This window comes from Aotus nancymaae, unplaced genomic scaffold, assembly GCF_030222135.1.
Source record: "Aotus nancymaae isolate 86718 unplaced genomic scaffold, 86718_ANA_hifiasm-v0.15.2.pri h1tg000004l, whole genome shotgun sequence".
NCBI classification, from domain to species: domain Eukaryota; kingdom Metazoa; phylum Chordata; class Mammalia; order Primates; family Aotidae; genus Aotus; species Aotus nancymaae.
The window spans coordinates 19724324-19748540 of record NW_026988415.1 but is presented as its reverse complement, the minus strand read 5'-3'; the positions used below and the strand labels follow the sequence as shown (position 1 = coordinate 19748540).

Genomic DNA, 24217 nt, shown 5'->3' with positions numbered 1-24217 from the left:
GCTGACCACAATTACACAATTAAAACAATCTAATAATAATTTGACATAAAATACAGTACTTTGGCATCCAGGGCTTTCTTGATACTGATCCTTCGTTGAATTCTTGCTTCTCCACGTTCAATTTGAGCCATAATTTTCTCAATGTCCTGTAATTCATTGCAACGCTCCCAAAATACAGCTGAAAAAGAGTTGTTTTTTTTAAATCCTATCATTTAAGCAAGTAAATGCAAGGAATTGTAGAATAAGGAATTAACAGGAAAGAATACAGTGAGCTTGTACTTCTTTTTGTGTGTGTGTGAGATGGAGTCTTGCTCTGTTGCCAAGCTGGAGTGCAGTGGCACAATCTCTGCTCACTGTAACCTCTGCCTCCCGGGTTCAAGCGATTCTGCTGCCTCAGCCTCCTGAGTAGCTGGGACTACAGGCAAGTGCCACCACACTCAGCTAATTTGTGTATTTTTAGTAGAGACGGATTTCACCATGTTGGCCAGGATGATCTTGATCTCTTGACCTTGTGATCCGTCCGCCTCGGCCTCCCAAAGTGCTGGGATTACAGGCGTGAGCTATCACGCCCGGCCACTTGTACTTCTTAAAATTAAGATTCAGATTATCTTGTATATATAATATGTTCAATTATTAAATACTACTAACTTTTCACTTAAAAATTAGACCTCAACAAGGTTTTAGGTTAGCAATTTTCCTTTCATGAAATAGTATGGAATCTTATGATCCATCCCAAATGACTAGGATTTCAAAAGAGGATATAGATACTGATTTAAGCTAGGCTTTTTACTCAAACGTGATAGGAAAAGGGCCAAACACATAAAATGATACAGGAGAGAGCAATATATAAACAGTGAATATAGCTTCCTAGCATGCAGAAACAAAACAAACTATTACGGGCCAGATGCGGTGACTCATGCCTATAATCCCGCTCTTTGGGAGGCCAAGGTGGGCAGATCACCTGAGTTTGAGAGTTTGAGACCAGCTTGGCCAACATGGTGAAACCTCATCTCTACTAAAAATACAAATGTTAGCTGGGCGTGGTGGCGTGCTCCTGTAATCCCAAGCTACTCAGAAAGCTGAGGCGGGAGAATCACTTGAACCCAGGAAGTGGAGGTTCAAGTGACATGGCCCCCAACCTGACAGGCAGTAATTAAATAGTTCTAAGCTAGTCATGCCACCTAGCCTTGTGTCAAATTTGACAAAAAGTCTGACAGGATAATCTTTTTGAGTCACATTTTTTCTTGCGACTTCACACACACCGATGTTATCTCCCTGCCTATCTTCTGAAAAAAATTCTTCTTAACAATTTCTCTGCATGTACCCTTTTACATTGTTTTCATTCTACTCTTTATGCTAAAATTTCTCTCTTCAATCTATTTTTTTCCCCTAAGCCTCCAAATGCCGAGATCTCGACATTGAGCCGAGATCGTGCCACTGCACTCCAGCCTGGACGACACAGTGAGACTCCATCTCAAAAACAAACAAAAAAACACAAGCTACTATGAACAGGTTGTTCAAATTTTTTCTATGTAGCAGCCATTTTTATTGAAATTGTTATTTGCTTTTGGAATCACTCGCTAATCATCTTACAGTATTTCCAATGACCAGCAGTGTGTTTTTAAACTTACTTGGAATAGCCTTTTCTCAAAAAAAAAAAAAAAAAAAAAAAAAACCTCATTGGGATGTTAATTGCATACATACTGAAAAATATTCAAATTATCAAGTCACCCAACCAAATTTTATAGATGAGCCAAATAATCTGACTATTAATATGTCACATCTTATGACTTCAATGAAAGGCTTTTTAATGACATACTCCACATCCTCAAGCTTTTCATTTTTAGAGCCTATCAAGAAAGATACGTGAGCACTCTGATTTTTATAAGCACCTGTGTTCATTTATTCATTCACTCACTTATTCATTCAACAAATATTTAAACACCTGCTATGTAAAAGATACTATATATTAATGGATGGGCAATTGCACACATTTCTTATCTTACTGTAACCAACTACAACAAACTCGTTGCAATCTCCCCACCCTCTGACATGGCCCCCAACCTGGCAGGTAGCAATTACACAGTTCTAAGCTAGTCATGCCACCTAGCCTGGTGTCAAATTTGACGGAAAGTCTGACAGGATAATCTTTTGAGTCACATTTTTTCTTGCAACTTCACACACACTGATGTTATCTCCCTGCCTATCTTCTGAAGAAAATTCTTCTTAGAAATCTCTCTGCACGTACCCTTTTACATTCTTTTCATTCTACTCTTGATGCTAAAATTTCTCTCTTCAATCTGTTTTTCCCTTAAGCCTCCAAATGCCCTAAATTTATGTGCTAAATGTTATGAGTAGTACTAATGTTATGCTGGTATCAAGGAAAAGAAAGTTCATAAACTTAATGTTACATTACATGTAATAAAAACTCAATACAACTGACCTCTAAAGTCCCCCAGAAGACCGTTTTAGATTTCCAGAAGAAAAAAATCTCCCTAATTAAATCTGGATTTCTTCAAGCACTAGCACTCTAGATAAATTAAAAGCCGCTCCTAGGCAGTATGAATCTTTAGTATATTTATTGGTACTGTAATGTTTCTTTCCCAGTATTGCAAAAGCAGCATTTCAGTGGTTAGATTAAATAGATTTGGGGCAGGGGCTATCACAGAAACTTAAACCTATGTAACATTGTTTCAATGGCAAAAAAGATGCTCTAGATTCTAAACATCTTGGTTCAAATTATAAATTTAAGAGCTGAACCTATTTGGAAGTTAGACAAGTCCTATGTACTACATATAGAAAACTTGCTAGAAATATTTACCTATTTTTAATAAGATTTCTGGATAAACACATGGAGTTTCTGGAGGGTGGTGCGCCCAGGGAGGGCACCAAAGCTCTGCACCCCCTTGGCCCATACTTTGCTCTACACACTTCTTCATCTGTATCCTTTCTAATATCCTTTATAATAAACCAGTAAATGTAAAAAAAAAAAAAAAAAAATGGGCTGGGCGCAGTGGTGCACGCCTGCAATCCCAGGACTTTGGGAGGCCGAGGAGGGTGGACCATGAGGTCAAGAGTTCAAGACCAGCCTGGCCGACATGGTGAAACCCCATCTCTAATAACAATACAAAAATTAGTTGGGCATGGTGTGTGTGCCTGTAGTCCCAACTACTCAGGAGGCTGAGGTAGGAGAATCGCTTGAACCCAGGAGGCAGAGGGTGCAGTGAGCCGAGATCGTGCCACCACACTCCACCCTGGGTGACAGAGCAAGACACTGTCTTGGAAAAAATAAAAATTTAAATAATAAATAATAAAAAAAATCCATATGCTTCAGCAGCTAAACTGATTCTGGTCGAGCTCAACAACACAGGTAGTAAGTAAAAGAGGGAGAGGATTCGAGTACCAGTAAACAGATTGATTAAAGCAATCTTTTCAGATCTGTGCCCACTAGCGTCAAGTTAATGGGACCCACAGGAACCGTCTGGAATAGGCTGGAACTCTAAGGGTGTTTGAGCATCTAAATGTGCCTGACAGGAACTCTCTACTTCAAGGACAACCTAGAAAGAAAGGCACAAATTCAATCCACTGAATATGAATCTCCAAATTGAACCAGAGGAAAACCAAATTCCAGAGGTGGGAAGGTGGGAAACTAGTTTTGTCACTGCTCATCCAATAGCCACCCTTGTTTTATCAGAGCTTTATTTGGTTCTTTTAGCTAACTGATAGAGTCAACAGCAGTCAGTTTGTTAGGATAAATCTTATAATCTTTTCATAAAAATATAATTATAGTTTATACTCTCACCTATGTCTTATTCATAAAAGTTTAAAGCATCCCTGAACAAAGGTACAATTAAATTGATGCTTAATAAATGAATAATGTTAAAATACAACATCATGTTTCAAATTATATACAAACCTGAATATTCCATGACCTCCTCAGGGGATTTGCCCTCTACCTCTCGAGCTATGTTATCAATGTCATCTCTTCCATATTTCTCATTAGCTTTAATAAACTGGTTAAAATCTCGTTTAGTCCAGTTTGTGAAACCCTGTAAACAAAAAGTTAAGCATTATCAATAGAGGTTAAATTAATAAATCCATGTATTGTCCTATTTACTTCTGTACAACGATACATTAAAAAACAGTTTAAAAGGCTTAAGATGTTTCTCCTTATAAAATTGCACATATTTTATGTTGGAATCAAAAGTTGAGTGAGAGTTGTTAAAGAAATAACTGCTTTTCTATTACAAAGAGAATGTAATCTTCTCTAAGTACTTAAAGTTGATTTATAGTTCTAAGATCTGTAGTTTTTAATTGCATATTTTATAGATGCCTACTACATTAAAATACAAGTGCATGAAAATAAAAATGCTAATATAAATGCTGAAGTCTTGATATTCTAGTACTTCAATGATTATTTTTTCACAGATCTGTTCCCATGTAAATTAAAAGAGAGGAATGTGGATGCATTAAATCAAAAGAACACAGAGGAATAACCAAAAGAGAATGCAAAAAAAGAAAAAAGAATTTGTAGCTCTTTACATCATTCTGAACTAGTGTGAATAAATAATTTCTGTTCTAAATTATGTTCATAAATAGAACTTCTACAAGCAGAACGTTATTAGACCCACTCAATTTTTTTACTAAAACATAAAACACTTTAGCCAGTGTTCTAAATTCCCTTGGCATTATTAGTACGTCTGTGAAATCAGAAGACCAAGAATTTGTTTTCCACTCCTCAAACCTCAACTCACATAAATGTGATACTCTAGACACTGCAAAACTCTAGCCGTGGCTTTTAGTTGATAAAGATTTCAGATGACCCCACATTTTGTTCCTATGTACTGCCACGGCTTTTGAAAAAGATTATTTAAGGCAGCAGAGGAGGACAAAAATGAATTCATCTACTAGGAGGGGCAAAAAATTTCTAATTACAATCTAAAAGATTATCTCAGTTGAGACTGTATATTCTTGTTATACCACCCATTCACAATATACTCCAAGCCACATAGCATTCTAAAACCATAACTTTACTTTTGCATTCAGGAAATACATACAGAACATAAATATTTAAATGTTTTCTTTTATTCTGTTGTAAGTCCCAATATTCAGCCATCTGCAATTATAATTTCAAACTAAACTTTATTACTTCCAGGCATTTGGCTCAAAAACTTATGAATGTAATTTGTGAAAATTCATACAATTACATGTTATAACAATGAAAAGACCTATATAATAAATAACATATAAATATAAAAACTATCTTTCAATAATTAATGTGAATTACCTACTACTATGCATTGCACATTGTTCAAAATTTGTTGAGTAAATAAATCTTCCTGGCAACCCTCTATATTAATGTCTTACAGCACACATTTTTGTTTATTATTTTGCAAGTCTTCTGTGCTAAAATTCTTCTATCTTCTATAGTTTATTTTAGAAATAGAACAATCGTAAAACTCATCATAGCAATAATGACTTGAAAGCATTAATATTTTGTTCAAATGGAAACCTTCCTAATTTAATAATTGTTATCCAATGATCACCTTAAAAAGCTTCAGAAATCTCTCATCATTGTATGAAAGTTCTAAGAAAGGATAAAAAGAATTTTGAAATTTATGAAATAATTCCATTAATAAAAATTAGTGGAATATAACTTCAGGAGACAATTCACATCTATAAACAAAAGAAATTTAAATTTTCAAGAATATGTTTAACAGGCTTGGCACAGTGGCTCACACCTGTAACACCAACACTTTAGGAGAACGAGGCGGGCAGATCACGTGAGGTCAGAAGTTTGAGATGAGCCTGGCCAACATGGTGAAACCCCATCTCTACTAAAAACACAAAAATTAGTGAGGCATGGTGGCAGGTGCCTGTAATCTCAGCTACTCAGGAGGCTCAGGCAGGAGAATCGCCTAAACTGGGAGGTGGAGGATGCATGAGTTGAGATCGCACCACTGCATTCCAGCCTGGGCGACAGAGGGAGACTGTCTCAAAAAACAAAAAAGAGTATGTTAATAACTACTATCAGAATTCAAATGTGGATTCACTGACCTTATTATAAATTGGCAAAATGTATTTCATATTGCTAATACTTGACACTTATATTTTACATATACATACTATCCAGTATTTCTAAAATGGCATATTCTATAAGATCAATTTTTTAAAATAGGGATATTTGGTCTAAACATGTTTACAAAATAGCCCTGAGTTCTGTTGGTGTGTCACATTAGGATACTAGGCTCATACAATAAAAATTAAGTGTGATCTATATTTTCTTTTTTTCTATTGATTGATTGTAAGTATTTCAACCATTGAAAATAGTTTACTTGTGTGAGAAGTTTTTCCTTTTCTTCAGTCTCTTCTGGTGTAAGAGGTTCAGCTCCATCAATCTTTTTTTGCTCTTCTCTTTGAGCCAGAGCTGGATTTGGGATATCAGGATTTCTTGGGACCTATAAAATCAGGAGACAAACTAAGAGTAAATGGATGATAAAAATTAATTACTAAGGCTGTATATACACATATCAATCTTCAGAGTTATTTGAAGAGTAAACAATATAAAATCATAGCCAGAATGACACATGGTCCTTTCTACATTTCTGCTACCATGATCCTATTGAAATAAAAAAATATTCTTGTGCCACATGAGATTTCATAATTAAAACCCACCAGCAAATGAATGCCACATTAGATTTCAGATTTGATTATACTCTGGAACAAAGTCTATCCTTATACTATTGTAATACACAGAACAAACAAAAAGTTTGGCAGTAAAAAAAAGGGGGGGCGGCATATTCCCCTGGCAACATAAAGCAGGGTGGAGAAACGGTAATGCACCTAAACATTACATCCAATAGTCTGATCAGTTCAACATTCCAAAAGAAAGGAGTGCTTTTATTGTCTGCCAAGGTATGTAAGGGGAGACAGCATTTTTACATAAAATGGAAAGTTTGGAAAATGTAACAGGATAATGAAGAAAAAAGAGGAAACAGAATATAAGAGGGAAGGTAGAGTAGAGCACACAGACAGCTATGATAGGACCAGCAGTCAAGGGGGAAAGGCTACAACAGCAGTGACCGACAGAAATCATTAATGGTGTTTTGGTTACAGAACTGCAAATACAGTGACAACTGAGAAGAGAACTCGAGTTCTAAAGACGAGGACAGAAGCTCAGTTCTCCAAGAAAGCAAGCTGTCACCTGTATCTCAAAACTGTAGCCTGCAGAGCCTCAGTGTATCACAGTGAGCATATATAACCAGTGTGGTTCAGCAGTATGGGGCTGAACTATACTGTTTGTATGGAGGAACAAACGAAGTTTCTTAGCCCAAAGCCTGATACCATCGCTATGTACATCTATAGCTATAAGGAAGTACACTGATTTATGAGGGCAAGTACGTAACATGTGTACTACACTGCATAGCATTCCATTAAACATGAAAATAAAAGGGCTGGCAGTAAGCCTTCTACAGCTTGAAATGCACACATACCATAAATGACTCATTCCCTAGGGGCATCAGGTAGTCATGGTTTTACTAGAGTGGAATTAGAATACATATTAGAGTGCATTTTTATCATTGTTATAGGTATTTCATAGAGTTTGGAACTATATCATTGTAACTTAAAAATTTTTTAAAATTATTAAGTCCAATAGTTTTTCAAGTATAAAACCTAACTGAGCATTAAAAAGAAATAGGAAGAAAGTAGATTCACTTGTAATCATCAGTATCAGGCAACCAAATTGGCAGGTATTGACTAAATGTCTATTATGTTTGTAGAACTATGATAAGTACTGATTGGAATATACAAGAAATATAGGTTTTATCCCTTATCCCAAATGTTTCAGACAAGAAGTGTTTTAGATTTCAGATTTTTTTTGGGGGGGCGAGGGGTTGGAATATTGCATTATACTTATCTGTTGAGCATTTCTAACTTGAGAAACTGAAATCCAAAAAATGCTCCAATGAGCATTTCCTTTGGGTGTTGTGTCAGAGCTTAAAAAGTTTTGGATTTTGGAACATGTCAGATTTCAGGTTTTCAGATTAGGGAAACTACCTATATTGGACATGGTCCTTGCCCACAAGGAGCTCACAAACTAGTTGTGGAATTTTGAGCTGTATCTTAAGAACTCTAAGGATTTGGGGAGATGGAGAAGGAAGAAAGAATATTCTAGGCTACAGCAGTATGAGCAAAAGCATGAAGGTAGAAACGTGCCAGAAGGCACATATGGGGTTTATGTTGAAAAGAGATAAGAAACAAGGCCAGGTAGAGACAGATTTACAGGGTCTTGAATACACAGAAGGTGCTGGAGACTTTTAACAAGAGAGTGAAATGTCAAAATGTAGTGTTTTCACCTGTAAGCCTTTTGCTGGATGGACTGAAAAGTGGGGAAGCGACTAAGAGGTAAGAGAACCTACTGAACTCCCGTAATCTACAAATGAGGTAATGATCATCTGGACTAGGATGGTGGCAAATGGAAATGGAAAAGAAGGTATACGTTTAAAATGAAATGTAGCCCAGTCATAGCATGATTAAAAACAACTTTTCTTCAGTGGCTAAACCTAATGTTAAAATTACAGGCATACCAGCAATTCCATTCCTAAGTATTTACCCAAAGAAAGGAAAACGTATCTATACAAAGAATGACAAGATTGTTCAAAGCAGCTTTACTCGTCATAGCCAAAAGCCAGAAAACAGCCCAGATGACCATCAAGAGAATGGATAAGCAAAGTGTGACCTATCCATACAATGGAATAGGTATTACACAATAAAAAGGAAAGAACAACACAGATACATGGGACGACATGGCTTACTCTCTAAGACGTTATGCTAAGTGAAAGAAGCCTTGTACATACTGTATGATTCTATTTATGTGAAATTCTAGAACAAATATTACAAAGATAATCTGTGGAGGGAAATATCAGAACAGTGGTTGCCTCTGAGGAGTGCATATGGTCACTGGGAAGAGGCACTTTCTGGAGTGACAGTAATGTTCCATATCTTTATAGGAGGAGTTTGAGTTACTTAAGTGTATGCATTTGTGAAAATACACTGAATGGTACACTTAAGGTTTATATATTTCACTCTATGTAAATACTTTTAAAAAATCATAAACAAAATATGACTCTGGCTAATGACATGCATGTTAAAGTGTTTCTGGGTAAAATGTACTTATGTCTGCAACTTTGAAATGCGTAATAATAAGATAAATATCCATATGATAGAGGGCCAGAGAAAAGGAAAAATAGGTGAAAAAACAAATATAAGATGTAAATTGTAGAATATATATGGTGTATATATGGGTGTTCACTGTACAATTATTTCAATATTTTTGTATTTTTTAAAATTCTTCAAATATGTTTTCTAAAAGTACAGATACAGCTTTAAAAGTTAACAGACCCCTTAAATTGCTGGTATGTGAAATTACTTTGTTTTCAAATTTTAATTTTAATTGAAAGAAACCTCTTTGATCTTAAGACATTCTTCTATTAAATATTTTCAAAATTTCCATGTCTAAGAAACCATATTTTTAACAAAATGAAAATATTTTATAAACATGTAAGTTATGACAGAAAATAGATAATATACCCACATAAAATTAAATAAAAATGTTTATTCCCATGCAGATATCCCCATACTAAAAATTCTCTCTTTCAATTTCTAATAAAAGCAAAATCATAATATTTTATAAAACCATTAGATTTTAGGATCCACTGAAATTTATTCTATATCTAGTGGTCATATTAATTAACACAGCAAAACAAGAATGATTTCATGAAAGCTATGTTTGCTAATTCTAGGAATTACTCAAATACATAGCTGCTAAAATGTTTAGAATTTTAAAAGGCTCAAAAATTGTAAATTCCCATATCTCTTCCTAATATGTTTTGGCTGTGTCCCCACCCATATCTCATCTTGAACTGTAGCTCTGAAATAAACTATATTATTGGTGCAGTTAATTAGAAATCAAGTGGCAACAGGAGGCCTAAGGTAAGACTATCTAAGAGCGCAGTAACACCGGGGAATGCCTCAGGGTGGTTGCAGAGCAGGCACTACTGCTCTGGTCACATGAATGCCTTCTCAACATGGAGACTGCATGAGGGCCTCATAAAGAGGGCTTGTGCAAAGACCTCTGAGAAGGGAGGCGACCTCTGCTCACAAGATCTGGGAGGGTCTTTTCAGATGGGAGCTGGCAAAGAGGAGAAAAGCCTTGCAGGGCAGAGATCATGGAACGCCTTAGGCTCTGCCTAGGTTCTCAGAATATGGAGTAATTTTAGTTGCTCTATGTCTCCAATGCTCAGCAGATAAAAGCCCCTTGATGCATTGGGTGTGACCAGACCAGATGGCTCCTCATCTGCTATACTTCTGAAGCAGCCGCACCCTGATAACATCAGTGATAAACTCAGAGCACTGGTTTAGCATGTCTTAGAAGGATCTCAAGTGCCCCTCCCCCCATCTTACCTACCCCTTCACCCTCCCCTTCCACACCCATAAGATCAATGAGATTATGCACATAACAAAAGTGTATGGAGCCCAGAACTCGGGGCCAACGGAGTTCCCACACTTGCGCTGGTCCCCTGGACCCATGCTGTAAATTCTACTCTTGTGTCTGTCTTTATTTCCTTTTCTCAATCCCTCATCACTGCCAGGACTATAGGCACCCATGTATGGGGTTGGGGCTGGTACCCAACACATGGCGGCAGATCTTTCCCATGCTGTTCTCATCATAGTGAATAATTCTCACAAGATCTGATGGTGTTATAAAGAGGAATTCCCCTACACAAGTTCTCTCTTCCCTGTTGCCATGTAGGATGTGACTTGCTCCTCCCTGCCTTCTGCCATGATTGTGAGGCACCCCAAGTCCATGTGGAACTGTGAGTCAATTAAACCTCTTTTCTTTATAAATTACCCAGTCTTGGGTATGTCCTTATCAGCAGCGTGAAAACAAACTAATACACCTCCTATAAAAAAAAACTTATCCTTAATAGTCATCATTTTAATAAGACATATAATTTTTTACCTCATGAGGTTCATATCAGCATTAAGCTTCCTGGAATGACTTCAAAGTGCTACATAAGAATTAAGCAGACAAATTACAGACCAATAGTACTGAACAGATATCCAGGAGGTATTTAAAGTCCTCATACTCTATGTCTCATTATCATCTCCAGCAATACAATATATAAAAAGTTATCTTTCTAAAGGGAAAATCTCAATTATTATTTGGATTTCTAGTCAGACGCTAAGGAATTTGTGATTAAGAACTGTATTCTATGAAGTAGTGAAAAACTTTTTTTTGGCCTTGTTTCTTAGGAGTTTAGCAAGCATTGTGTAGAAAATACGGAATACTGAATTAAATGTGACAACACACAAAATAAAAGCAGTAACCTGAAATCAGCTCACCGTATTTTAGTTATACCACTGCAAAAATAGGTAGCCCGCAACGACAGATTACCAAAACTCACAAAGATGATGGAACTTCCTCCATGTGTCGAATGTGTATATTAGTCCCTAAATAATTTTTTATTGGGGATAAACGTTAGAATGTTCTACAGCTTTCTTTAGCTTCAAATGTGGCAAAACTCTTGCATTCCAGGTGTTAGACTCAATGGAATGTCCAGATATTCTGGATTTTTTATGCTGCAATTGAAATTTCAATTAAGTCATCCTCTTCCAATATACAGGTTTTAGTGACCAAGTGACTGCATGCATTAAATAACAACTCCTTTAAGTTGAAAGAGCAATGAAGCCTTTGAATATGCCTAACTTGCAACAAGGTCAAAGCTTAGACAGCAGCAGGAAGGAGCAAATCATGTACGCTATCCACCAAGTGGTTAGGGCAAAACTAATACTTCTCTCACCTTCAAATAAAACAAAACTCTTTAACTCCAGATCTTATTCTCAGTAATACTGCTGTCACCTTGTGCTGAATATGGGAGTGGGAAGGAGGGGAGCAAAATAGAAGATGAAAATGCAAATAAGCAGGAAGTACAAGGAAACCACTCTTTACCAATTGCTTCAAAACTTGTGAGCTCTTCACTAGCCCCACTCCAAATCACAACAGAATAAGCCTTTGAGGACTCAACATAGATAAAATGTAACCATGAACCACAGTGTCCCCAGCTATGGGCATCACCTATCTCCCCTTGGCTAACAATCCTTTAAGCAGAAAAGGGGGAAAGAGTCCCTTTTTGAGAATCTGTGTATACAGAATACCAGGTAACTTCACTAAAGCAGTTTTGTTTTGTTAATTTGAGGATAAACTAGTGTTCCACTCACTCTGTGGCCCTGATGAGTTTTCTGAAGGTATGAGGGGGAAATAAAGCAATGCTAGCCATGCCTTGAGAAGATATGTCTAATGGTTACACAACACACGATCCTTGAAAGGCCTTTTAAGATGATTAACATGCCATGCTGATCTGTCTATTCTCTGAACTCAAACAAAAGAACACCCAACTAAAGAACCCACCTTAGCTCAGGTCCATAGTTCCTAGCAAAGAATGGAAGAGACAAGGTCCAGAAAGAACCAATAACCACTATTTGTCTCGTAAATCCTCAGCTAAGTATGCACGGGAAGATCAAGGCAAGTCTTAAGACAATACAGAGGCAATCTAGGATGGGGCTTAAGAGAGCACAAGGCTAGGAGTAGAGTAGTAGGGGACTGGTTCTCCTTCCACTACCACCACCGCAGCTCAGGTCACCACCATCTTCTCTCATTTTGATACTTCAACAGCCTCCTGGTTGGTTTCCCTAGATAAACTTGCCATTCTCTGTATCATAGCCAGAGTGATCTTTTAAAAATGTAAATCTGATCATCCTTTATCATTTATAAGTTGTATGACCTTGAGCAAATGACTCAGGGCAAATGACTCAACCGCTCTATACCTCAGTTTCCTCATCTGTAAAATAAGGATGTAGTTCCAGGGCTGTTAGGAGGATAATGAGCTAACATTTATAAATTACCTGGAACAATAAGTAACACAAGTAGGACTAAATGTCTGCTATTAGTATTATTTTACCACCTACCTACCCACCTACTTCCCTGCCTTAAAAACATCTCAGTGGGTTTCCTCTACTCTAAAGCTAAAGTTAAACCTCATTAATAAGACCTACAAAGCCTTCCATATGATTTGACTCTACCCACTCACCAGCCTCATCTCAAGTCACCCTCCTCCTCACCAGTCCCTAACAACACTGGCCTTCTCACAGCTCCCAAAAGGGGCCATTCTCTTTCCCACCTCGAGACCTTTGCATATGAGGTGCCACCTGCCTCAGCTTTTCTCTCCCACACTTTAGACTTAGCTCATTCACATCTCTGGAAACTCAGCTTAAATGACACTTCCTTAGGGAACACTTCCTTGATCTCCCAGTCCACATGAGATACCCATGCTATACTCCCTCATTAGCATCCCTTGTAAGCACAGAACCACACAAATACCACCATTACACTGTAGTAGCTAATGTCTATCTCCTCTATTAGAACGTTAAGTTCCATGAGGTGAAAGATTTTGTCTTATTCACTGCTTTATCCCAAGTGCTTGGCCCAGTACCTGGCAAAGAGGAGTGCTCAATAAATAGGTATTAAACAAAAAAAAAAAAAAAAAAGTTCTTCTTTTACTCTTTTTCCCTCTCCTCTTGCTTTAGGGGGAGTGAGGAAAAGCAAACAATAGGGTGCAATAGCACCAATTCCATGCCATCTCCCCTCTCCCTATTCATCCCTTTCCTCTAATCTTACACCTCTCCTCCTCCTCCTTCCTTTCTACCACCCTTCACAGCTGTCCCTTCATTCCTCCATCTTCTGAGGTTTCCTCTCTTCTCCATCTCCTTCCAGCTGGCCACCATCCAAAAAGTCACTGTAAGACTTCACCCCTAACCACAAACTGCCTGTAATGAAAGGCACTGTTTATATTGAAACCAGACCCATGGTCAGAATGTGGTGGGCACTGTAAACTATCATGGGGAATAAAATTTCTGTATCTCCAAAGAAGGAGCATAAAGTTATATCAGAGATGATTTTTTTTATTGTTGCCACTTGACTACCACTTGGCCCACCTCCCAAATGTCATACCACACCACTGTAAACACAGTCCTTATTTAGGACTGCAGAAAGAAGCAGGGTTACATCACATGCAGAAAGAGCCCAGAATGTCCGAGTGGAATGAACAGAGCATCTGAATACTAAGAAGTTGCTTGTGAGACCAGGACCCATGGCAACTCTATTAGCGCCATGATCTTGAACAAGGTCATTTAACCTCTCTGAACTTCAGTTTCCTCACCTATTAAATGGAGATGATAATAACACCTACTTCATGAGGTTGTTAGGAATCAAATGAACTATGTGCTAAAGCATTTTGTAAATTATAAAATGTTCTATGCAAATATTTGATTTATTACTGAGGTCTAACATTTCAATTAATTCTCCTTTCAAGTCTCAGTAATAACAGTTAAAGTAACAGAAAATAATATTCTAAACCTAAAATTACTATAAACCTTAATGAGATATGTATTTACCTCATAATATAACTACTTCATTAATTTAAATACTTAATAATTATTGTTAATAATTAATTATTATTAATTTTCCTACTTTTGTTTTGCATTTGAACCTATAACTTACCTGTTTCTTCTGGTGTATCACTGTTTTCACTTTCTTTGAAACTAGTTTTATGTCTGATGTGAATGTTCACCCTAGAGATCTACTCTAGTTCCAATATATAAATGAGTTAACTAACTATGTTATATACATGGAGCTTTTCTAGGCACATTCCAACTACTAATTTAAAATAATGGGTCAGTTCTAATTGTGATAAAGGTTTACAAAATAAAATTTAAAACACAGCTATCAATTCATAAAACAGAACATTTCATAAAATTAAAATAGTGTTAATATTTTATATATATATTTTTTGAGACAAAGTCCCCCTCTGTCTGTCACCCAGGCTGGAGTGCAGTGGTGCAATCTCAACTCACTGCAATCTTCCCCTCCCAGTTTCAAGCAATTCTCCTGCCTCAGCCTCCCAAGTAGCTGGGATTACAGGCACCCACTGCCACACTCAGTTAATATTTGTATTTTTAGTAGAGACGGGGTTTCGTCATGTTGGCCAGACTGGTCTCAAACTGCTGACTTCAAGCGATCTGCCCGCCTTGGCCTCCCAAAGTACTGGGATTACAGGCATGAGCCACTGTACCTGGCCAATATTTTATAATTTTTTAATATTAGTGATTATTATACCTTTGGTCATCCCTCTCCATTCACTAGGAAGTCAATTTCAACATACAGAAATTACCTGGTATGCTTACTCTCTCGATATGACAGATTTAGTGTGACAAATACTAGATTTCACTCATGAAAACTAGGATTCTATCTACCTATATAAACAAGAATTCCTAATACCAAAAGATCATTTTAAAATTGTATAATTCATTATCATGTTTATCATTATCTTTAACACCTAAGTGACTACAATCTACTAACCACCAGCAAGGCTTTCATCAACCTATAAGCAATAAAGACAGAAATACTATTTCTTGGAACTATTAAGGAAATGATCAAAAATTTCCTATCATATATTAACATTCACTTCTAACCACATACCTATTGTACTTTCTATATATTATTTAACCATTCAAACACTGGCATTATAAAAATAATATGTTGTTATTACTATTTTGAAATATTGCACAATTCTTCGTTAATCTCATTTAGTGATGACTGTACTGGTGATTCAGTAGCTTGATGTTTTACATCTAGTTAAACTTCCTCTTTGGTTTTAAAAACATCGTTGTTGTGATTTACTGTTACATTCTCTGAAATTAAAATGCAACACCTTCTAGTCTAGATTAACAGATTAAATTATCTTAAAATCTATTAATCTAAAAAAATTGAAAAAATACCTTATAGCCAATTGTCTTCCGATAATAAAGAATTTCCTTTTCCAGGAGCTCAAATAAGCGTGGTGGGAAAAATTGAAAATCCTGAACATTTGGCTGTTTTGGAGGCCGTGGAGCCTATGAGAGGAAAATGGATTATATATACTTCTTTTCAGTACATGAAGTAAACTTACTTATCTTTTACTATTTCTGTTATATATGGAACAATAAATACAATAAAATCCATTTATATGGCTGGGCCAAATCAAATACTTTTTTGTATTGCTATATTTTAGAGACTATGATTTGGCAATGATATAAGTAAATCTGAACCATAGATCACGTTGCAAGAGAAATCTACTTTAGGACATAAAAACTGGCTTTGTACAGTTTTACCTTTGGAATCTTTGGCTCACTGACACGCAAAGCCTCTCTAAAGTAGGCATCCACTGCGTAGTTTGCTTTGCGTTCTCGTTTAGGAGGTTCGATCCATTCCACCATGCCAAGCTATACACGACAAACAACAACAAGGGGTTTAATGACTCCAAAGAGTTTTATCAAAATCAAGTGCATCAATGCTGCAGAAACATAAGAAAGCAAAAGCCATCAGGAAGAATCAAAACTTGCCTTATAAATCACAATTTACCTCCAAAGTTCCAAAATGAAGTGTACACCGAGTTTAGATGCAAAGACAGTTTTCTTTATTTTTATTTGAAAGTACGTTTAAAAACTAGCTCTTCCTTGGTGATTGAGAAGAATCTGTATAATCTGCCTAGTATTTTTTGTCAAATTAAATAAACAAAAGGTAGCTAATATAGCAGGAAGAGTAACACTGACTGTGGTAACTGTAGTAAGTATATGAATTAGAAACAGATGAAAGGGGTAAATAATAAATACCAATATGATGAGCATGTTCAAACGAGACCTTCTAGAAATGTAGGTATGGCAGAGTCGGAAAAGTTGGTGGAAACAGAAAGACCTAGACTCTGCCACTTCACTAGCTGTATAACTTTGGGGAAATTATTTTTTTCCATCTTCAAAATGAGAATAACAACACCTACCTTGAGGATTCCATATGATCATATATGTGAAATCATTAAGTAAACTGCCAAGAGTTAAATGCAAGATATTATTAAACATCCTAAGTAGCATGAACAATGATTTGGTAGCATTACTAATTTTACCCTATCATCAGCTAGAAAATATAATTTAACAGTCAACAGATAAAACTGACACTACAATGTTCTGGAGTCTGAGAAATGGCTTCCTAATTCATATTTTTCTTGATTTCAGTGCTTAACCTAGTGTCTTTACATAAAAGAGAACATTAATCTACCATTAGTTGTCTCACTCTACTTGATCTAATCTAAGGGCCGAATTCCAACCTTGACATCATATTTTAAGAGGGGATAATAAACCAAGATGACCAGGATGGTTACAGATCTACAAATTCTCACAGTGTCTAGAGAAGTAAAGGCTAAAGGCAGACACAATGGTGGTATTCACATCTGTGAAACTCTGTCAAATAGAAAAGAACACCATTCTTTGTTGATCCATAAGATTAAAATCAATGTGAAAAGTTAGGAGAAAGTCAATGGCTACTCAATATAATTTAACTATTAATTAAGTACCTACTGTGTTATGTGTAACTCAGTGTCAGAGATATACAGATGAATAAAATAATCTCTTTCATCAAGAAACGTATAACTCAAAAAGTTTTCTGAGAACCAGAGAATATAAGACATCGAAACAAACTACCCTGAGAGGGATAAGATTCCCAACACTAGTGTTCAGAGGCTGCATATCTCTTTTAGATGCTAAAGATGAGATTTCTTAATTACAAGAAAGTTAGCATAAATGACTTTCTAACTCTAAGAGCCTATGACATATCGACATTATAATGAGATTATTAAGTAAAATGAGAAATTCCCACAGCAGTGAAACAAATTTTGCTTTTCTTTCAGATGGATGAATGTGAGATGACAGTAATGAAAGAGATATTTTATAAATAACCAATATTTTATCTCTCAATTGGAATAAAAATAAATTAATAATGGTTTAACATTCTAAAAGTGATGTATTTAGCTATTTAACCTATACTTGTTTGATGGTCTAGGCATTCAAATTTGAAATAATCATTAAAGGACAATTTATCAACTTGCAAAAACAGAATAGATCATACTGAATTAGTTTATTTTAGATAAGAGTACATTAATGCTAACTTATCTGAATTTATTTATTCAGGATCACAGCCATCATGACTTAATTTACCAGGTATGGTGGTAAAAGAAATGCAACTGATTCAACAAACCATATATGGAGATCTACCTCAATGTATAATTTCCATGATTTATAAATAATATTCTTTCAAGTTTTCACTTCTCCACAAAACATAATTTGAACCTATTTTAAGAACCTATCTAGAAATACAAAGAGACAGAAATAAAATATAATCTCAGCTCAGAATATTCAGAAAAAAATTCTGATTCTGGACATCACTGTTACTGTCAGACATTTAATTATAAAAATACAAGTCATCACAGTTATTAAAATTCTCTCTATCTGTGCATCATTACTTTGCTAAAATTAGAAGCACAAGAAAACCAGTTAGAGATAGACAAGTATTTTACTAATTTCTCTCTAAAAATGTGGATAAGAAGCTCCACTGGTATTTAGACTTCATTGTTTAAAATTTTTCCACTTTATAACACTCCTAATACACATAAGCCTATAGAAATAATTGTAAAATTAATAAAATTTATATCACATAATGAAATCTCAAAAGCATATTAGAAAGGCAATTTCCACCCTGTGCAGACAGGCCATCACCTCCATCTCAGCAGGATAAAATATACCGGTCTAAGTGAAGATTAGAGATAAGACAACCTGACAAATACAAGAAACTAAAAGCTATCAGAAGCAATAAAAGAAACAAAGCATTATCAGCATACTAGCCACAATGCAAACCAAAATGGCTCACCTCTCATTTTTCAGTAAAATAAGTACCTAAGAATGAGCTTTTCTATTTTAAGAAAATTCATTTCTGTCAGTTCAAAAATATAACAGCTTTATGGAACAATTTGAACAACAAAATAAACAAAGATAGAACTAGATTATACCTCAAAACATCCATGAGTCCATAGTGATGGTAAATAAATAACTGAAGATATAAATAAATTGGGGAGAAGGGGTAGATCTTCCATGCAGAAAAATATAATTAATAAATATATATAGGTGGAATGAAGAAAATACAAAATTACCATTAGGCAAACACCACAATAATAACTACTGCAGGCAAGCTCCACCAGTACATGCTAAGATCAGTGAGTGAAAGTTTGAGAAAGATGTCCCCCAAGGTATTTATCAATTACAAAGGGAAAAATGGCAGGGGATATATTGGAAGGCCTGGGTTCCCAGGCAGAAGCCTGCCACAGGGGTTCTGTCCCCGTGGAGTGACTCTAAGGCAATGCTGAGTGGAAATGTATGTGAGGTTGGAACTCCTACAGAAAGTCCCCAACAAGGGCACTGCCTAGTGGAGGTGTGGAATTGGGGGTGTTGCAGGGACCCTAGAATTACAGAGGCACCATCATCGAGCATCTCCTATCTGGAAAAGCTGCAGGTACCATACTCCCAATTCGTGAAAGCAGCCACATGGGCTGTGCCCAGCAAAGCCCTGGAGGCAGGACCCCTCAAGGGCTCGGGAGCCCATCTCTCACAGTAGTGTGCCCAGGATATGGGACACAGAGTCAAGGGAGATAATCTTGGAGCTTTAAGATCTAATGTCTACTCTGCTGCATTTTGGACTTGGATTACCCCTCTCATTTGGCTGATTTCTCCCTTTCAGAATGGAAATGTCTACCCAATGCCTATACAACCATTGTATCTTAGAAATATATATCTTGTTTTTGGTTTTATAGGCTCACAGGTATAAGGAACTTATCTTGAGTCTCAAATGAGACTTCGGACTTTTGAGTCGACGGTAGAACAAAGTAAGACTTTTGAGGACCATTGGGATGGAATGATTGAAATTTGCAATGTGAGAAGGACATGAGATTTGAGAAGCCAGAGGCAGAATGCTATAGTTTGGATATGTTTGTCCCCCAAATCTTACGTGGAAATTTGATCCCCAGTGTTGGAGCTGGGGCCCAATAGGAAGTGTTGGATCATGGGGGCAGATCCTTCATGAAGCACTTGGTGTAGTCCTCCAGATAATGAGTGAGTTCTCTCACTCTGTTAGTTCCTGACAAAGAAGCCTAGCATTTCCCTCCTCTCTCTGGCACTGCCTCTCTCTCTCTGTCTCTCCCATGGGATCTCTGCACACGCTGGCTCTCCTTTGCCTTCTGCCATAAGCAGAAGCAGGCTGAGGCCCTCAGCAGAAGCAGATGCTGATGCCATGCTTCTCTTACAGCCTGTAGAACCATGAGCCAAATAAACCTCTTTTCTTTATAAACTACCAAGTCTCAGGTATCCCTTTATAGCAACACAAATGTGCTAAGACAGCAGACATACCAATTACCCCGACTTGATCATTACACATTGTATATATGTAACAAAATATCACTCCATATCCCACACATATGTACAATTAATGTGTCAACTAAAATAAAAGGAAAAAAATAATAAAGTCTATTAAAAAAATGCAATGTGGGATACTAGATTAGATCCCCTGGAATCTAACACCAGTTAATTAATTAACCAATGTCCTTTTCCTGGAACAGGAAGGGACATTAGGAGAAAAATTGGTGTTAATTTTCCAGTTGTGATTATACTAACATGTAAACTGTTAACATTAGGGGAAGCTGAGTGAAGGATGTAAGTTAACACTGTACTATTTTAACTCTGTACTATTTTTACAACTATTCTGTAAGTCTAAAGTAATTTAAAAGTAAAAAGTTTTAAAGTTCCAGCCTTAATTTTAGTTTAAAAAACAAAATTAATAAACCCCCATTTCTTCAATAGACCACATGTAACCAAGTCCTTCTGCATTTAACTAAATGTTACTAATATTATTATTCATATAGTTAACATTAAGTGCCAGGCATTATTCTAATAACTTTATGAGTATTAACTCATTTATTTCATCATCAGAATCCCTGTATGATGTAATTATCATCACCTCTATTTGATAAGTGAGAAAACTGAGAATACCCAGAGTCACTTAATTAGTGACAAGAGTTGAGATTTCAACTCCAGAATTCATGAAGTCAATCCTACATTGCTTCTCAATAACAAATGTAGTACTAGCAGTAGTAGCAGTAGTAGCAGCAGCAGCAAAAATAATGATGATGATGATGATGACGATAAACCAGTAAAATATATGAAAGGTATACCCTGCAAGAGATCTGTAGACCTATATCAAATTTCACTCTATAGCAGGGTATTATAATAGATAAGTGCCAGTGTTATCTTATAATTGTTATGGGGAGAAATGCTCATTTGAGGGTCTAATGGTTGAGGGTAAAAAGTTACCTTCTGTTTTTCTCTATAATCTTCTCCTTCAAACTTGTATAAACTTTGCTCAATGTCCATTCTAAAATTTCTTAGAGAAGATTCTCCCATTTTTTGCAGGCGCTCATTCATCTCCGCAGTCTAAAAATGAATACATTGAAATAAGAAAATTATCACTGAATTACTTGTAAGAGTCTATGGATTCTCTACCTTTTTAATAGTCAGGTTTTGACATGAAATACCCAGCCTCCTAATTTACAAGGTATGAATGCAATGCTAACATCAAAGTTGAAGTGTAAATTTTACCTGCCCAAGTATTTCAAATATTTAAATGGTGCTTCCCAAGTACTCTCACTTAGGCTTTCTTTAAAATCTTTCATCAGTGAAGTTGTAGCCACATTATAATTTCTCTTGCATAATTTAAATGGGACAAATAGTTAATGCTAAGAGAAAGGCAAAGTTGGACTAAAACAACACATTTGCATACTGATATGGAACATATTAACACAAGATTATTCAAAATGCAGATTATTACCTGAAGTACAAAAATCTTCTGAAAAGCAAATTCAACCAGTTTACAAGATATGTAATTAACATGGTAAAATACACTATGGAGATGAAATCAGCAAAATCCACACTGTGATTAACTCAAAAGGCAAACAACCTAGTTTCTTCACCAAATAAATTACAAGGAATACAATGCATGTCAGGAGCGGGATGCCTATAGAGTTTAAAAGACAGAGATGAAATCTCAATCAATAGCAATTTGTATTCTGACTTGCATTCTGATTTAAAAACAAAAACAAAACTTTTTAAGTATAAATATTTATGAAACAATTGGAAATTTGAATACTAACTGGATATTTGGTATAATTAAAGAATTATTGGGGTTTTCAGGTGAGACAATGTTATAATGATTACCTTTAAAAGAGTCCTTCTATTTAACAAATACAAAGTAAACTATTTACAGCTGAAATATGTCTGAGATTTGCTTCAAAATAATCCAAGAAGGGGAAAAAAGAGCTGGGGATATAAACAGGGCAGGACTAGTTGATGATTGTTAGAAACAGGTGATAAGTACTTGGGGGCTCATTATACTATTCTGTCTCCTTTTACTTATGTTTAAAATTATCCACAATTTGTGGAGGGTGGAAGGTGAATTAAACACAAAATTACAATATTCTGAAACAATTTATTATGCTTTAACAAATAGTGATTTAGTATTTCATGAAATGTTTTATAAAAGATTTTCAATTAACCAATGTATCAGTAGATGACTTCTAATCCAGTACAAAAAAAAAAAAAGATTATAAAAATATAGTCCTGGTCAAGCATGGTAGCTTATGCCTATAATCTCAGTGCTTTGGGAGGCAGATTTGGGAGGTTCACTTGAGGCCAGAGGTTCAAGATCAGCCTCAGCAACACAGCAAGAGCTGTCTCTACAAAAAAAAAGTTAATTAGATGTGTATGTTGGTACACGCCTGTGGTCCCAGCTAATCGGGAGGCTGAGATGGGAGATCACCTGAGCCCAAGAGGTGGATGCTACAGTGAGTTATGACTGCACCACTGCACTCCAGCCTAGGTGACAGAGCAAAATCCTGTCTCTAAAAAAAAAAAAAAAAAATGCAGTCCTTATACATGTGATTAAACACAAAATTTACTTAGCTTTTAGATACAGTATTTTCAATAAAGCATTAGGTATAAGATCACTCCGTTTTAAACTCTGGTTCTTAGTCTTTCTCACCAAAAACAAAATTTTTAAGCCCTAATCTACCACTGAAAATAGATCTACAAGTTGTTGGAAAGAATATGAGTTATCTGAAACATGTAGATATACATGTACAATGCAAATACAAGTTTGCTGAAGTATGTTGATTTTAAAGCAATCCATCATGAAGATAAAATGCTATTTTAACTAACCTTCTTTTCCCCTCTTTCCAGTATAGTTGTAATGTCTTCATCTGTTAACTCACTCTCTTTAGAAGCAAAAACGTGGGTGGCTCCATGCCGTATCATTTGCAACATTTCCTCTTTGGCCAGTTTGTTAGACTGTTGGTCAATGAGTCTTCCTAATGATAAAAATTAATATCGTATATACTCAATCAATTATATTCCAAAGAAGGCATAATCATTCTAATCACACATTACCACATTTAGCCATACATAAAGCTTTAAAAGAATAAAAAGTTAACATTAAGGTTATTTGTTCAACGAACAACCCTACAAGTTTTTCTTCTACCATACTTTCTATTTCGATGTGAATTTCCTTCTGTAAAACTCAGTTAAATCCAGAAGGTAATTGTTTTTCATGTTCAAACTTTGTTTTCAGATCAAACTTCTCTATATGAAAAGGCACCCTCTAATAAATGTTTTCAAAAAATTTAAAGTAGCCATTTTATCTGCTAAATAACCTCAGGTATAAAAGTATGCTACTGACATTCAAGAATAGGCTAGTGATGTTCAACTACTCCGTATATTGAACAGGGTTTCAATTCAGAATATTTCAGTTAGCATTTTTTTATGAGGCGGAGTCTCGCTCTGTCACCCAGGCTGGAGTGCAGTGGCTCGATCTCAGCTCACTATAACCTCAGCCTCCCAGGTTCAAGCAATTCTCCTGCCTCCAGGCTACTGGCACGTGCCAACATGCCCAGCTAATTTTTTGTATTTTTAGTACAGAAGGAGTTTTACCATGTTGGCCAGGCATCTCAAACTCCTGACCTCAAGTGAGCCACCCATCTCGGCCTCCCAAAGTACTGGGATTACAGGTGTGAGCCACCGCTCCTGGCCTCAATTAGCATTTTTAAATTTTTTCCTTTTACTTTTAAGTGATACACAACAATTGTACAGACTCATGGGATACACAGTGATGTTTCCATTTTTCCTCTAAGTTTTCAAA

At 36.0% G+C, this 24217-nt stretch overlaps 1 protein-coding gene across 10 annotated transcripts in view; it reads right to left on the bottom strand.

Annotated features, from left to right (window-relative positions):
- Positions 1–24217, bottom strand: part of SMARCA1 (SWI/SNF related, matrix associated, actin dependent regulator of chromatin, subfamily a, member 1) — a 95911-nt gene that overhangs the window by 19964 nt on the left and 51730 nt on the right. For all 10 annotated transcript variants that reach the window (XM_064361264.1, XM_064361258.1, XM_064361260.1 and 7 more), the window contains 7 exons: positions 23242–23390; positions 21343–21462; positions 16270–16380; positions 15898–16011; positions 6336–6458; positions 3917–4049; positions 60–178 (listed from right to left, as the gene is read on the bottom strand). In XM_064361264.1, the coding sequence (XP_064217334.1) occupies positions 60–178; positions 3917–4049; positions 6336–6458; positions 15898–16011; positions 16270–16380; positions 21343–21462; positions 23242–23390 (869 nt within the window). The remainder of the gene's footprint in view (positions 1–59; positions 179–3916; positions 4050–6335; positions 6459–15897; positions 16012–16269; positions 16381–21342; positions 21463–23241; positions 23391–24217) is intronic.